The 15,451-nt window shown below is 60.6% G+C and overlaps 1 protein-coding gene across 7 annotated transcripts; it reads left to right on the top strand.

Moving 5' to 3' along the window:
- Positions 1-2,720: 2,720 nt before the first annotated feature.
- MIB2 (MIB E3 ubiquitin protein ligase 2) lies at positions 2,721-15,445 on the top strand. 7 transcript variants are annotated; one of them, XM_074377704.1, is made up of 21 exons: positions 2,722-3,313; positions 3,783-3,884; positions 4,857-5,012; positions 8,869-9,195; positions 9,275-9,446; positions 10,369-10,475; positions 10,576-10,722; positions 10,896-11,038; positions 11,143-11,250; positions 12,086-12,190; positions 12,269-12,431; positions 12,509-12,642; positions 12,737-12,885; positions 12,971-13,127; positions 13,214-13,374; positions 13,463-13,589; positions 13,683-13,916; positions 14,373-14,551; positions 14,643-14,830; positions 14,904-14,969; positions 15,112-15,445. In XM_074377704.1, exons 4-21 carry the CDS (start codon positions 8,907-8,909, stop codon positions 15,348-15,350), a joined length of 2,868 nt encoding a protein of 955 aa, XP_074233805.1. In that variant the 5' UTR covers positions 2,722-3,313; positions 3,783-3,884; positions 4,857-5,012; positions 8,869-8,906; the 3' UTR covers positions 15,351-15,445. The 7 variants fall into 7 exon arrangements, with proteins under 7 accessions (XP_074233807.1, XP_074233805.1, XP_074233802.1 ...); XM_074377701.1 differs by having other exon boundaries at positions 2,723-3,313; positions 10,576-10,770; XM_074377703.1 differs by having other exon boundaries at positions 2,724-3,313; positions 4,925-5,012; positions 8,937-9,195; positions 10,576-10,770.
- Positions 15,446-15,451: the final 6 nt, after the last annotated feature.

Genomic DNA, 15,451 nt, shown 5'->3' with positions numbered 1-15,451 from the left:
TCTCCCTGAACCTCTGCGTGTTCACCGACCCAGAAAATCTCCCAACCCTGACCTTTTGAGTTTTCATGGAAGTGTCATTACATGGACGTGATTAGTTAAATTATCGGCCACGGGAGATTCCTCTCCCCTCCGCAGATGTCAGAGGGCGAGGCTGAGGGTCCTAACCCTCTAATCACTTGGTTGGCTCCCCTGGCATCCTTACAGGCTTTCCAAAAATCACCTTGTTAACATAAATTCAGGGGTGATGGGAAAAGGCTTATTATGAATATCAAAATGCACCTTTACGACTCTTTTCACTTAGAAAATTCAAGGGTTTTAGGAGCTCTGTGGCAGAAACTGAGGACAAAGACCAAGTGTACATTTCTTTCCTAGTATGTGTATATATATTAATTTATTGAAGTACAGTCAGTTTACAACGTTGTGTCAATTTCTGGTGCACAGTGCACTGCTTCAGTCATACATGTACATACTTATATTCATTTTCATATTCTTTTTCACCATAAATTACTATAAGATATTGAATATAGGTCCCTGTGCTATACAGTATGAGCTTGTTTATGTATCTTATATATATTAGTTAATATCCACAAATCTCAAACTCTCGATTTATCCCTTCCCCACCTCCCCTCATAACCATAAGTTTGCTTTCTGTCTATGAGTCTGTTTCTGTTTTGTAAATAAGTTCGTTTGTCTTTTTTTTTTTTTTTAAGATTCCACATATAAGTAATATCATGTGGTATTTTTGTTTCTTTTTCTGGCTTACTTCACTTAGAATGAGTCTCCAGGTCCACCCATATTGCTGCAAATGGCATTTTTTTCCTTATTACTTATTCTTTTTTATGGCTGAGTAATATTCCATTGTATAAATATACCACATCTTCTTTATCGAGTCATCTGTTGATGGACATTTAGGCTGTTTCCGTGTCTTGGCTATTGTAAATAGTGCTGCTATGAACATTGCGGTGCATGCTTTTTTGAATTCAGGTTCCCTCTGGATATATGCCCAGGAGTGGGATTGCTACATCATATGGTAAGTCTATTCCTAGTCTTTTGAGGAATCTCCATACTGTTTTCCACAGTGGCTGCACCAAACTGCATTCCCAACAGCAGTGTAGGAGGGTTCCCTTTTCTCCACAGCCTCTCTAGCATTTGTCATTTGTGGACTTTTGAATGACGGCCATTCTGACTGCTGTGAGGTGATACCTCATTATAGTTTTGATTTGCATTTTTTCTGATAATTAGCCATATTGAGCATTTTTTCATGTGCCATTGGCCTATATTTTTTATTATAAGTAACAATATCACGGAGCTTAACTAATGAGCTAAACGGTTAAAAGGTAAATTTAAGAATATATGCCAGAAAAAGAGGTAAACTCTACGTGAAAAAGAAAATTTGAGGGTTAGTCCAAGAAGTTCCATCAGAATCTGAGTCATAGGAATTCCATCGAGAAAGAACACAGGAAATGGGAGGGGGTGTTCTTCCAAAAGCTCCATAACTAATGACACCAGCCCACAGGATGGAGAGAACCACTGTGTGCAGAGCACCATGAGCAAGAGGCCCCCATCAAGGTGTATCCCTGTGACACTGAGGGCACCAAGCATAAAGGAAAGGTCCTAAAAGCTTTCAGAGAGCAAACGGATCACACACAAATGGGCAGGGATCAGAATGACTTTGGACTTTTTAAAAGCAGCCCTGGAAGCTGAAAGCAAAAAACTGACTTCAAAAATTTTGAAGGAAAAGAATTTCCAACGTAGAATTCTATACCACACCAAACTTGTCAATTAGAGATGAGAGCAAACACATTTCAGACATGTCCCCTTTCCAGGAAGCTACTAGTGGACTGACTTCAGCAAAATAAGAGTAAACCAAAAAGGAAGACAGTACAGATTCCAGGAAACAAGGAATCCAACACAGGAAAAAGGCAGAGAAAGTCACAAGGATGACAGCGGAGGAAAGCTCAAGGTGGCAGAGCTGTGCAATGGGTTTAGAAAGCCATCGGCCTAGCTTGGAACAGGAGATCGGGGGCTCTGGGAGAGGAGGCTCCAGGAAGTAAACATCACTAGTGTGTCTGAGCCTTTGGAAAATGTTGATAGGCAAATGGCAAAGAAAATTATCCGTGGAAAAGTCTGGGTATAAGGAAAATACTGGGTAAGTATTGAGAGAAAAAAGAAGAGGTAGTACAGGAATGGGGGTATGCTTTTGTACAGTAACCGCGAACAAGCAAAACAGAGTCACGAAAATGCTCCCTTGGCGGTGAGTTCTTTGGAGAGCCAAGTTCTCATTGACCTTATCGGGAAGTCCACAGAAATGTCTAAAATGAATCTATCCAAAACTAGCAGTCTAGGTTTTGAAACTCGGAGGTTTCGGTCGGAGGAAAGTTTTCAAGGGTTGGAAGTATTTGCCTCTGGGAAGACGGGCACGGGGCCGCTGTTTTTCACTAGGTCTTCAGTTCTTCGTGAATTAAAAGCATGCACTGGCGTTACTTCCATTTTAAAGCAAAAAAAGTCAAGAGCCGGCTGTGACGACACCACGTCTCTGAGCCCCGGAGGCCCGGCCAATCCAGGACACGCCACCACCCATGGCCCGGCTGGCTGTCTCCATGGCAACTGAACGCGTCCCCGAATCCAACCGCGCCACACAGGGCGGGGCAAGGGCGACGCACGTCCGGCATAGGCCCCGCCCCTCCGCGGCAGAGGCGTGGCCGCCTGGTCCCAGAGTCCCAGGCACGCGCGTGCGTCCTCTTCGGCAGCCCGGGAGGCTCGGGACGAGTGTCCCCGCTCCCCCCGGGCCGCGGCTGAGAGGCCCAAGAGACGTCACAGCCCACAGTCCGCATCCCTCTGACAACGTGTGCGCACGCTGTCGGACGCCTCTTCTGTCCGTCGTGGCGCAGAGCCGACACAAGCCCTTGCCGGGGAAGCTGGGCCGGAGACCAGCCTTCTCTGTCGGGGCGGGGCCAGGGACGGGACCCACGCCCTCACGCCCATACGTCACGCCGCCGCGGGGCCTTCTGGGAGTTGTGGTTGGGGCCCGCCCCTTGACCCCGGACCCAGCGGGCTGCGGACTACAGTTCCCGGCAGGCCCCGCGGCGGCCCCAGAGCCCGGAGCGCTAGGGGCTTCGGGCGGTCTCGGCTGGTGGGCTCGGGCGCAGCGCGGCGTGCCGCTGCAGGGCTGTCTGGGTGGCAGGCGCTGAGCAGGCGAGGTCCGCGGACCGGCCGCCGTACTTACCGAGGCCTCAGCCAACCGGCTGACAGACTCGGCGCTCCTCCGGCCCCCAGAGCTGCGGCGCCGAGCAGGCGGGACGCAAACTTCCGGGCAAGTAGAGGGGTCGACTCGGGCACTTGGGCCGGGGCCGCGGTCTGGCAGCGGCGGGGCCCCGGGGCGGCTTGCGATTGAAAGGAGGACGGAATGACAGGGGCGGGGCCGAGCTGAGCGAGTGAGGAGGGCTCGGGTTAGCGGTGGGCCCCCGACCCGGCTTGTCCAGCCCTGGCTCTCCCGCCCCCCTGCCCCTCACCCCCGCCCCTGACTCCTCTGCCCCTCCCCGCCTTCCCCCGCGCGGGCAGATCACTCCAGTCCAGGGCGCAGCGCGGGGCCCTGACGTCAGCAGAGCCGGGTCCGCCAGCCCTCCGATCCCACTCCAGGCGTCCCCAGACCCCAGGGAGCGCTGCAGGGCAGGAGGCAGGCCTCCCGGGCGGCTCTGGGGGTCGTGCGTGTAGGCCTGGGAATGGCTAACGTAGACAGCGGGGCGCTGATAGTGCGTCTTGGTATCTCCGTGCCGCCACAGGTCGGATGGCCCAGGGCTTGCGCTGAAGCTCGAGCCTCAGGCATCAGGGTCGCAGCCCACCAGTCTCAAGGCGAGCGAGGAGGCGACTGGCTAGCCAGACAGGTGAACTTTTCACTTGGATTCTGTCTGATGCTATGGCAGAGGGCTTTTGCTTGTTTTTGAGTGTGTGTGGGGGTGGGTGACGTGGTAAATAATCCTGCCTCTTTCACTCTGAGCTCAGAACCAATTGAGGAAATAAGCAAAGGTGCCAGACAGGCTCCTGTTGGGCACCAGCTGGACTGGGCATGAGGCCACGTAAGAAGGGCAGCCCTGGCGAACCCTGGCGAACCCGGTCCTTCCTGGTGGGTCCCCTCCTCTCGCCATGTCACTCCAGCCTGTTGCTTCAGGTGCAACAAGTATCTGACTGTCATGCTCCGGCAGAGATCGGCCCTGTGCAGTGGTTGGGTCGGGACACCCAGTCTGCGGGGTGCCTGAGGGCTTCCCTCTGGGTGGCCAAGATTGCAGTGACGACCACCTTTTACTTCCTTTGGGTCTTCTACCACCAGGTGTGTTCATGCGGGGCCAGACTGGGTCTTGGGGTTTCACCGGCCCCGAATGGGCCAGATTCCCCAGGCACCCAGGATGTCCCCGTCTGCCGTAGCCAGAGCTGCTGTGCCCTGAGATGTGCCAGGTTTGCCAGTTGATTGTGCCACACATGGTGTCAATTTAAACAGCGTTTTGAGTTCAGCTGGAGGTACAGGGGAGGGAGTGGCCGCCTCTTGTCACAAGCAGTGTCAGGCCCATGTAACTTTATTTTCAGTGAAGGCAATTTGCCAACTTCTTAGCTAAACGTGGTTTAATCTTTGCAGCTTTTTGAAGTTTTTCTGATAAAATATTCACAAATAGGGCAATCACCTTGTTTCTATACTGTTCCGACATGTACTTTAGAAATAGTTCTGCCTTCCAAGAGCTGGATGTTTCTTGTGAAAAGAGAAACTAGTAAGCCAACAGAATAGCCTAGATGTCCATTTGTTTGGTTGAGACAGTAAATGCTTAAAGTGTAAAATTATCTTGTAAAAACCATTTTTTCCCCAGACTCGCTGGCCGGTTACCTGTTTGCTTTGTAGTGTTCTGTGTCGGCAATGGCTGCTGGTTTCCAACAGGAGAGCTTGATGGCTGAGCAAATTTGTGCCCCACAGAACAACAGCTAAGTGTCTGGGACACTGACGGGAGGTTGCTGTGTGCTCTGAGGTAGGTTCCTATTTTGCTAAAGCAAACATCTAAATGCTTCCTGCCTGTTGCCTGCTGCCTGCTGCTTGCACCCTGAGTGCCTCAGGGTCATTTTAAATCTTCATAGCATCAGCCTCTGGGGGCTTCCAGGGCCTGGCCTGGGAGCTCCAAGGAAGGCGTCAGGGTATGGTGTTTCTGACAAAGGAAGAAAAAGGAAGAACTCTCTGGGTGAATTTCCCTCTGAAATGGGGGTCCCCTTCCTCCCTAGCCCTCAGGGTTTTGCTTCTGCTTCCCTGCTCCTGTCCCTGGTCCGTTCCCCCCTCTTACCACTCCCTCTTCGTACACCCGGTGGGACCTTCTGAGGGGCGGTAATGAGCCCTGATGCTGGGAGGGCTGGGCACCTGAGGTCACACGGAGCATGACCCGCCATCTGCTGGGTCCCAGTGACAACAGTGAGAAAGACCAGGCAGGGAGGTGGGTGAAGGAAGTGGCAGAAAGGCCTGGAAAGCCACCTGGCCTTCTTCACAAGGATCCTCCAGTACTGAGCCCGGGTGCTGACACCCTGGAGCCAGGTACCACGTCCTTGTGGTGCGTACGCAGGAGGGCACAGCAGGGAGGCGTTGCTGGGGTGACACCATGCTGGGCAAGATGCTGCCCGAGACCTCCAGGATGGAGTGTGGCAGTGGGGAAGGAGGCCCCAGACTGGGGTGGCGTGAGGGCAAGACAGTCCTCTGTTGTCCTCAAGGGGTGCCGGTCTGGGCAGGAGGAAGCTCAAGGCTCAGCGTGTCCCACCCAGCTCTGTCCCCTTTGGACTAGTGGGCTCCTGGGGTGGGCAGCCTTAGGGAGGGTGGCAGGTCACTGGCCAGGGCTGGAGGAGAACTGTCTGGCCAGGCTAAAAATACCAGTGCAAATGCAACAGGTGCTGGTCAGAGGCGCTTCTCGTGACAGGCTGGGCTTCCCTGATGACCTTACCTTGTTCCCCACAGGGAGCCCTTGCTGGCTGAGACTTGGCCCTGATTTCCCATAACCCTGCTGGGCACCATCCTCCCCTCCTGTCTGTTCTCTGCCCAATCCCCTGAGGGCAGAGCCAGGTAGTGGCCGTGCTTGCTCTCCTGCTTACGGTGCCCCCGCCCCCGCCCCCACCCCCACCCCCACCCCGTGTCTTGTTGGAGATGGTCCCGCAGCACGTGGCCAGTGGATCAGAAGGCCAGCAGGAGGGCAGGTGTGGCAGCTGGCCAGGCAGGCTGAGAAGCTGGGGCACAGACAGAAGACCTGCCACCCTGGCCGCAGGTTGACTGCAGGGTTGGTTCATGGGACTGGGGTCCTTTCCTGCCCGTTTATGTTGGTGCAGGGCCAGTTTCTGCGCCCTGCAGATGGGGAGCCCCCTGCTACCAGGGCTCTCTCATTGGGCTTGTCTGCCCACACTTGTTCGGGTTTCTGGTTGCCTGGACTAGATCAGCAGGGACACGTGGGAAGGAATGGTGAGGGCAGCTCAGTTCTACCCACGCGCCACAACTGGTTCCAGGTGGGCTCCCACAGGGCAGAGGGCGTGCGGGTCTGGCTGAGGTCAGCGGCTTGGCGGGGTGGGGGATGGGGCCTGTGCCCTCAGGGTGGTGCTGCCCCTAGGTCACCAGGCCACTGGCTCAGGCCACGCTGCTCTGCCTGAGTCAGGCTTTTGTGGCAGCTGCTGATGGAGAGGCTCCAGGCAGGAGGCCGAGGCCATGTGTGGACGGCCCACCACACCTGACTGCCAGGGTGGCAGCCCTCAGGACCCTCTCTTGTCTGGGGCTTGCTGGCACTGAAGAGCGGCAGGCCTTGTGCGGCCTTCTGCCATGGCCATTCTTGCTGCGGCAGGAAGGACAAAGAGGCCCTTGGGGCTGGAGCTGCGGTGTCCTCAGGCCGCGGCGCCCGATCTTCCCAGGGTCCAGAGACCAGGAGGGCAGCTGAGAGGTGGCAGTGGAGGGAGGCCGTGCAGGCGAACGAGCAGTGAGGAGTGTCTCCGAGGAGACCCGCCATCCAGTTGGGAAAGCTTGTCCTTCGTGAGCATCCGTGCCTGTCTGGAACCCCTGGAGGTCCTGGGCAGGCGAGGAAGTAGTCGCAGGCACCTGCCCGGGAGGGAAGGGATTTGCACGAGTGGTTCGCAGCGCTGAGGGTGTGAAGGCTCATGTGGACGCTCAGGCTGGTCCCGGACCAAGAGCTGAGCCCTGTGGGCACTGCCCCACCTCCGCCCATCCTGTGCTGGGCTTGGGCCTCTTGGTGGGGGTGGGCAGAGGGTGGACGACAGATGACCTGTGGGCTCAGGCTCTTGCCGCTGTTTGGTGGGTGAGTTGGGGGCAAAGCCCCGCTGCTGCTCACCTGCAGTCTCTGCTGCACCCGTGTATGTGCTGAGCTGGCCTGGCCTGGGCTGAGTGTCGGGGTTGGGGTGGGGCAGGGCCCAGGTGGACGAGTGACATGTGGTTTTCCTCCCTTGTTGCTGGCCAAGCCCTGGGCCTCACAGGGCCACTGGGCATTAACAGGGTCTGGCTGTACCCCGGCCGGTCTCAGGGTCTCCCTCTCGCCCACAGCTCTGTAGCCAGACTGTGGGTTCACCCCAGCCATGCCCCAGGCAGGTTGCTTCCCTAGCGCCAGGGTCCAGATGCACCTGCAGAGCCTGCGTCCCTGTGCAGGCTCAGTCTCCGAAGCTGGAGCAGGACTGCTCTCATGCCCCAGAGCCAGGGAGCCTCTTCAGTTTCTGTGGATTTTCCCTCTTAGCTGTTTCTGATCTATTCACGTTGTTAAAAACCTTCACTGAGGAACCACATGATACAGAGAGGTATGGGTTGTAAGTGATCCAAGTTTGCAAAGGGAACCTGTGTGTCACCAGTACCCAGATCGGGAAATGGCACGTTTCCCGTCGAAGCCCACCATGGCTGCCTCTGCTGCCGTCCCCCGACTCCGGAGCCCTGGGCTCACCTGTGCTGTGTGAGCTTTTCTGTAAATGGAGTAGATAGTTGCTTTCCTTCAACATCCTCTGTGAGCTTCACCACATGTGGGACTGTGGTTTGGATTCCCTTGGAGGTAAATCACTTGTCACAACCCAGATCACCTCTGAGCAAAGCCGGCGCAGGCACTGCTGTGCACAGTGCACACCTGGAGCCGCTGAGCCACGGTTCTCCAGGGCGGGCCCAGCAGTGGGGCCCAGAGTGACCGCGCAGCACTGGCCACTGGCCTGCAGCCGTGGGCAGCGTCAGGCCCCACATGTTAGCTGTTGGCGGCATCTGTTCCAGCCTTTGTCTGCTCTCTGTTGGGCTGTCAGCCTTATGTGTGGGATCTGCGGCGCCCTCTACAAACTCTGGGCACAGGGCCTTTGTGGGGCATCCTCCCAGGCATTGCTGCCTTTCCAGTCTTAAATTCAGTGCATCCCAGTTTATCAATTGTCTGCAGAAAGAAAGCGCTTTTTCTGGAAAGTTTTATTGTCTTACCTTTTGCATTGCTCTCTGCAACCCAAATCCACTCATTTCTATGCAGCTACATATTGGTGGCTTACTGCACGCCAACCACCCAGACCCAGATCTGCTAGCACCAGCCCAGCCTCCGCCTAGCCCAACCTTCCCACCAGGGCTTATCCCCTGGTTCCCTGGGGGCCCAGTGTCCTCTCACCAGGATCACCCAACACCTCTGTTCCAGTTCACCACAGGGCAGGGGCTCCTAGCCATGGGAGGGGCCTTTCCAAAGAGGTGTCCCATCCTTCCTCCAGGATGGACTGCCTCTGTCTTTGCAGCTGGTCTCCCTCGCTGCTGGCCGTGGCCATGTGGGCCCCCTCCTGTCTCTAGCACAACGTGCTCTCCTCCCCACCTCCCTCCCCCCTCATCCTGTCCCATTCGGCTCTCCCTGGCAGCCCTCTTGGAACCGGTGCAAACCTGTGTTGCCTTCTTGATGTGGCCTGAGGGTGCCCTCTGCCTGCAGGTCCTGGCCGCCATGGAACCAGACCCCCAGGCCGGCGTGCAGGTGGGCATGCGTGTGGTGCGTGGCATGGACTGGAAGTGGGGCCAGCAGGACGGCGGCGAGGGCGGTGTGGGCACGGTGGTGGAGCTCGGCCGCCACGGAAGCCCTTCCACCCCGGATCGCACGGTGGTCGTGCAGTGGGACCACGGGACCCGCACCAACTACCGCGCAGGCTACCAGGGCGCGCACGACCTGCTGCTCTATGACAACGCCCAGATCGGTGCGGTGTGCGGGCCGGGGGGCGGGGCCCGGGCGGGGGCGGGGCCGCGCCGGCACCCCCTGATCCTGCCCACCCCCAGGCGTCCGCCACCCCAACATCATCTGTGACTGCTGCAAGAAGCACGGGCTGCGGGGCATGCGCTGGAAGTGCCGCGTCTGCTTCGACTACGACCTGTGCACGCAGTGCTACATGCACAACAAGCACGACCTGGCCCACGCCTTCGAGCGCTACGAGACGGCGCACTCGCGCCCGTGAGTCCCCCCGTCTCCACGAGTGGGCGGGGCCTGCCTGCGGGCTCACGTCCCGGCCACACCGGCCAGACCACTCCCCAGGGTACAGGTTAAGTCCTTCCTGAGCCATTTCCTCTAAGAGTGGCCAGGGGCACGGTCACGCCAGTGGCCTGGGTGCTGACACCAGCCCCCACCCCTTGCAGCAGAGGCCACCTTGTCCACGGAGCAGACATGCAGGGGTTGGTGCTGTGGATGGGTTGTCTGTCTGGCCCGCTTGTAGAGCCAGGCTCTGCAGTGGCGCCCCAGTGCCGCCGTGGCCAGGGCGCTGAGGGCCGCCTGTGTGGGGTGTGCAGCCAGCAGCTGCTGTGGGGGTGCTTTTGGCCTGGCTGAGGGGCTCCTTTGCTGTGGTCGGTGGAGGGGAGTCAGACTGGGGAAGAATCCACTGGGCCAGGATGGGCACCCAGAGGCACACACCTGCCCTCGCCTCCTTGACACTCCCTGTGTGCTCCACATCCCAGCTGCCCACTGGCCGGGGTGGGAGCTGGTCTCAGCTGTCTGGGTGCCTCTGACCAAGTCTGCATTCTTCCTCCCACCCCACGTGCTGAGCCCTGCACCGAGCTCGAGAGACAGCTCCCACAGGGCCCTCAGCTCACCAGGAGGCAACAGATGTGGTGTGACCGCACCAGAGGCCGTGCTGTGACGGGGGCCTGGGGTCCCGCTCCAGCCTGGTGTCAGAGAAGGTCCCTGGGAGGGATGCAGTCAGCAGAGTCAGTCTGGGCCCAGAGGGTGAGGGGCATCGACCTGCTGTGCCAGCTGTCCCAGGGGAGAGCTGGGAGCTGGGGCCCCGGCTGCAGCCTCCGGGAGCGGGAGCAAGAGTAGAGGAGCATGGAGGGCCTGCACCATCGCACCACCCTCATGGCCCGGGACTCACTCTCTTTTGCAGGGTCACACTGAGTCCCCGCCAGGGCCTCCCAAGGATCCCATTAAGGGGCATCTTCCAGGGGGCGAAGGTGGTTCGGGGCCCCGACTGGGAATGGGGTTCCCAGGACGGTGAGTGGGAGGCCCGGGTCGGGGGTGGGGCATGGCTGCCGCCAGGGGTGGCTCACCCTCGAGCATGGGCTGAGCCTGCTGGCGGGGCCCTGTCTCCCAGGAGGGGAAGGGAAGTCAGGACGAGTGGTGGACATCCGTGGCTGGGATGTTGAGACGGGCCGGAGCGTGGCCAGCGTGACGTGGGCCGACGGCACCACCAATGTGTACCGCGTGGGCCACAAGGGCAAGGTGGACCTCAAGTGTGTGGGTGAGGCGGCCGGCGGCTTCTACTACAGGGAGCATCTCCCGAGGCTCGGTACGGGTGGGCCCCACCAACACCCCCCAGCTGCCCTCTGCTGTGGCTGAGCCTCGGGGGCACCACTGGGTAGACAGGGGCATGGAGGGGTAGCCCCTGAGCTGGGCCCACCGCCTTGCCCCCAGGCAAGCCCGCAGAGCTGCAGCGCCGGGTGAGTGCTGATGGCCAGCCCTTCCAGCCTGGGGACAAGGTTAAGTGTCTGCTGGACACAGACATTCTGAGGGACATGCAGGAAGGCCACGGCGGCTGGAACCCCAGGATGGCAGAGGTGAGCCCCCTCACCCGCTGAGCCCCCTGTGCCCTCCCTCCCCGCCTTCTCTGGACCCCCAGCCCTCCTGCTCCACCAGCCACAGCCTCCACGACCCGCCACAGTTTATCGGACAGACGGGCACCGTGCACCGCATCACGGACCGCGGGGACGTGCGTGTGCAGTTCCGCCACAAGACCCGCTGGACCTTCCACCCTGGGGCTCTCACCAAGGTGCATGGGGGCTGGGCTGAGTCCCTCCGCCCACTTCTGTGCCCCCTGCCCAGCCTTGAAGGAAGAAGGGAGGGCCTAACGGGGTCCAGAGACGATTAGTTCTATGGGGAGGGGACCCAGGTGTCAGAACGTGCAAGGCATGACACGGGAAGCTGTTGGAAGCTGGGCAAGCAGAGGAAGCCACTGCAGCCTCAAAGGCAGGAGGTGGTGTGGTTGGGCTGATTTTCTAGAATACTCCCTGTGGGTGCACCAAGAAAGGTGGGAAGGCCGCTTAGGACGGGGTGGACACTGGGCTCAGGGCAGTGGGGATGGGGTGGGTGTGGGGAGACGGTTTCTTGGACGGGCAATGCAGGAGAGGGGAGGCAGGCAGGCGGCAGAGCATCCACTGATGGGCCCTGGGTCAGAGAACAGGCCCCTCGAGGGGGTGTGCCCGGCTCAGCTCTGGAACTGGGACACCTGCGGGCCTTCAGGAAAGGGGTATGGTAGGGTCACAGGACAGGGTTTGTACAGTGAGTTCTGTGCAGGTGAGGGCAAGCTGTGGAGGAAGTTGCTTGGAAAGGCTTGGTGGGAGGAGGAACAGGCTCAATCCTGGGCACTGCCCTTCCCGAACCAGGCTAGTCTGGTCCTGGCCATGCCCCTCCCCCATCAGTGTGCGGGGAAAGGGCACCCTGGCTTCTGTCGGGCGGATGCTGCCCAGGTCCCCGTTGCCTCATCCAGCCCACTCCTCTGATCACGCTTTCCAGCAGGGGTGGGGTCCTGTTCAGGCCTGTCCTGTGGAGCTGGATGGGGGCACCCTTACCTGCCAGAGCCCCTCACGTGCCTTTCTCTCACTCAGCACAACTCCTTCTGGGTGGGCGACGTGGTGCGGGTCATTGACGACCTTGACACAGTGAAGCGGCTGCAGGCCGGGCATGGCGAGTGGACAGATGATATGGCCCCAGTGAGTCCCCCACCCCCACGTTTGCCTCCCTCTCCCACCCTAGACCTGCCTGTGACCCCGCCCTCTTACCCCCCTCAGGCTCTGGGCCGCATCGGGAAGGTGGTGAAGGTTTTCGGAGACGGAAACCTGCGTGTGGCAGTCAGCGGTCAGCTGTGGACCTTCAGCCCCTGCTGTCTGGTGGCCTACCGGCCCGAGGAGGATGCCAACCTAGATGTGGCTGAGCGCGCCAGGGAGAACAAAAGTGAGGGTGGCTGGCTGTGTGGCTGGTGGGAGGCGGGGCTGCCCCGCCACCTCTTAATCTCAGCCCCGCCTCCCCAGGCTCCCTGAGCCTCGTTCTGGACAAGCTTCGAGCCCAGAAGAGTGACCTGGAGCACCCAGGGAGGCTGGTGGTGGAGGTGGCCCTGGGCAATGTGGCCCGGGCTCTGGACCTGCTGCGGAGGCACCCAGAGCAGGCGAGCTCCTGAGGCCCTGCTTCTTCTCAGGCCCGGCCAGCCCCTGGGAGGGGTGGGGGCCCAGGGGCTAACCTGCTGCTGCCTCTCCCGGCAGGTGGACACCAAGAACCAGGGCAGGACTGCCCTGCAGGTGGCGGCCTACCTCGGCCAGGTAGAGCTGGTACGACTGCTGCTGCAGGCGCGGGCAGGCGTGGACCTGGCAGATGATGAAGGCAACACGGCACTGCACTATGCAGCCCTGGGGTGAGGCCCGGGGCAGAGCACAGTAGGCTGGGCCTGCAGGTCTAGAGGGTGGACACAGCTCCTCTCCCGCTTCCTCTTTCTCCAGGAACCAGCCAGAGGCCACTCTGGTGCTCCTGAGCTCAGGTTGCGGGGCTAACGCCCTTAATGGCACCCGGAGCTCAGCACTGCACGTGGCCGTGCAGAGGGGCTTCCTGGAGGTGGTGAGGGTCCTGTGTGAGCGTGGCTGTGACGTCAACTTGCCTGTGAGTGCTGGGTCCCCTGGCCCTGTCCCTGGGGTCAAGGAGACAGTGACCTTCCCGCCAAGTGACTGCTGGTCCACCACCGACAGGATGCTCACGCCAACACTCCCCTGCACTGCGCCATCTCGGCGGGCAGTGCCGCCAGTGGCATCGTGGAGGTCCTCACTGAGGTGCCAGGCATTGACATCACTGCCACTAACAGCCAAGGCTTCACTCTCTTGCACCACGCGTCCCTCAAAGGCCACACGCTGTGAGTGTAGGGTGGGCACGGGCTCCTGCCGTGCTGCCAGGCCACTCCAGGGTCGCCCCTGACCCGACGTGTCTCGCTGCTCCCGCAGAGCTGTCAAGAGGATCCTGGCACGGGCCCGGCAGCTGGTGGATGCCCAGAAAGAGGACGGATTCACGGCACTGCACCTGGCTGCCCTCAACAACCACTGGGAGGTGGCCCAGGTTCTCATCAGAGAGGTGCAGGCACGGGGTCCTGGGCCAGCCCAGGGACTGGGGAGTCAGGGCCCACTGGGGTCCCGGGGCTGAGCCTGTGCCCACCGCCCTCCCCAGGGCCGCTGTGATGTGAATGTTCGCAACCGGAAGCTCCAGTCCCCACTGCACCTGGCCGTGCAGCAGGCCCATGTAGGGCTGGTGCCGCTGCTGGTGGACGCGGGCTGCAGTGTCAATGCCGAAGATGAGGAGGGGGATACGGCGCTGCACGTGGCACTGCAGCGTCATCAGCTGCTGCCCCTGGTGGCTGATGGGGCCGGGGGGGACCCGGGGCCCTTGCAGCTGCTGTCCAGGGTGAGGAAGTGTGACTCTGGGTGCTGGAGAGGGTATGGCGTCTGGCTGCAGGCTTGGGTAGGGTCTGACTTCTGTCCACCTGCACCTTCAGGGATGGTCCAGGGAGCCAGGCCCTCTCAGGGTGGTGCAGCCTGGGCCACGGTGGTTTGCTGGAGGCATCTTCTCATATCTTGGTCACCACGGTGTGGCCAGTGTTCCTGAGTGTGTGGTCCTGTCTGGCCTGGGGAAGGAGGTGGGGCCCAATGGGGTTGGGCCGCGGTATGTGCAGAGATAGTGTCAGGACTCAGTCCCTACCCCCGGAGCTGCCTGGCCAGGGCCTTTTATCTCCCTGTCTATGGTCAGCGGCCTGGACAGGGAGGGGTGCCCAGGCCTGTGCAGCCCAGTGCCAACAGGGGCTCCTTTCAGGCCAGCGTTTCTGCCGTGCCCACCCTCACCAGCGTCTGTCCTACCACCCAGCTGCAGGCCTCAGGCCTTCCTGGCAACGTGGAGCTGACGGCAGGTGCGGCAGTCGCCTGCTTCCTGGCGCTGGAAGGCGCTGACTTGAGCTACGCTAACCACCGCGGCCGGAGCCCGCTGGACTTGGCCACCGAGGGCCGGGTGCTCAAAGCCCTGCAGGGATGTGCCCAGCGCTTCCGGTGAGCCCGGTGGGCGGGGCGGGGCGGGGCGGGGCGGGGCCGGGCCAGGCCGGCGTCCCAGGGCCCTTTTAAGCTCCTCCTCCCACCGCAGTGAGCGGCAGGCAGGCGGCGGCGGGGTTGCGGCCCAGGGCCCAAGGCTGGTGATCAGCGCCCCCAACACCGTGACCAACCTGCACGTGCCGGCGCCGTCGGGCCCCGAGGCCGCCGAGTGCTTGGTGTGCTCGGAGCTGGCACTGCTGGTGCTGTTCTCGCCGTGCCAGCACCGCACGGTGTGCGAGGGTGAGTGCCAAAGCTTGGCAGGCGGGGCCTGGGTGCGGGCGGGGCAGCCCTGCTCAACTGCGCTCCCCCGCAGAGTGCTCGCGGAGGATGAAGAAGTGCATCAGGTGCCAGGTGGTCATCATCAAGAAGCTGCGTCCAGGTGGGGCTCCGCTCCAGTCCCGGCCCGCCCCGCCCCCAGGCGCCCGCCCCGCCCGCGGCTCACGGCTCCGCCCCCTACTAGTGTCTCTCACCCCTACTCGCGGCTCTACGCTGCGGCCACGGCCCGTCACCCCTTCCCGCAGATGGCACGGAGGTGGTCAGCGCGGCCCCCGCACCCGGCCCGCCGAGGCAGCTGGTGGAGGAGCTGCAGAGCCGCTACCGGCAGATGGAGGAGCGCATCACCTGCCCCATCTGTATCGACAGCCACATCCGCCTCGTGTTCCAGTGCGGCCACGGCGCGTGCGCGCCCTGTGGCGCTGCGCTTAGCGCCTGCCCCATTTGCCGCCAGCCCATCCGCGACCGCATCCAGATCTTCGTGTAGCCCCCGCCCCCGCCGGGTCCGCCTCGTCCCGGGGCCACGCCCTGCGGCCGCCTTTGCACACCCGTATCCAGTGTTTTATAAAAAGATCCACTGACTTTGCG

The sequence above is a fragment of the Camelus bactrianus genome, chromosome 13 (genome assembly GCF_048773025.1).
Source record: "Camelus bactrianus isolate YW-2024 breed Bactrian camel chromosome 13, ASM4877302v1, whole genome shotgun sequence".
Taxonomy (NCBI): domain Eukaryota; kingdom Metazoa; phylum Chordata; class Mammalia; order Artiodactyla; family Camelidae; genus Camelus; species Camelus bactrianus.
The sequence above is the reverse complement of the archived record's forward strand: the minus strand, read 5'-3'. Positions and strand labels throughout refer to the sequence as shown.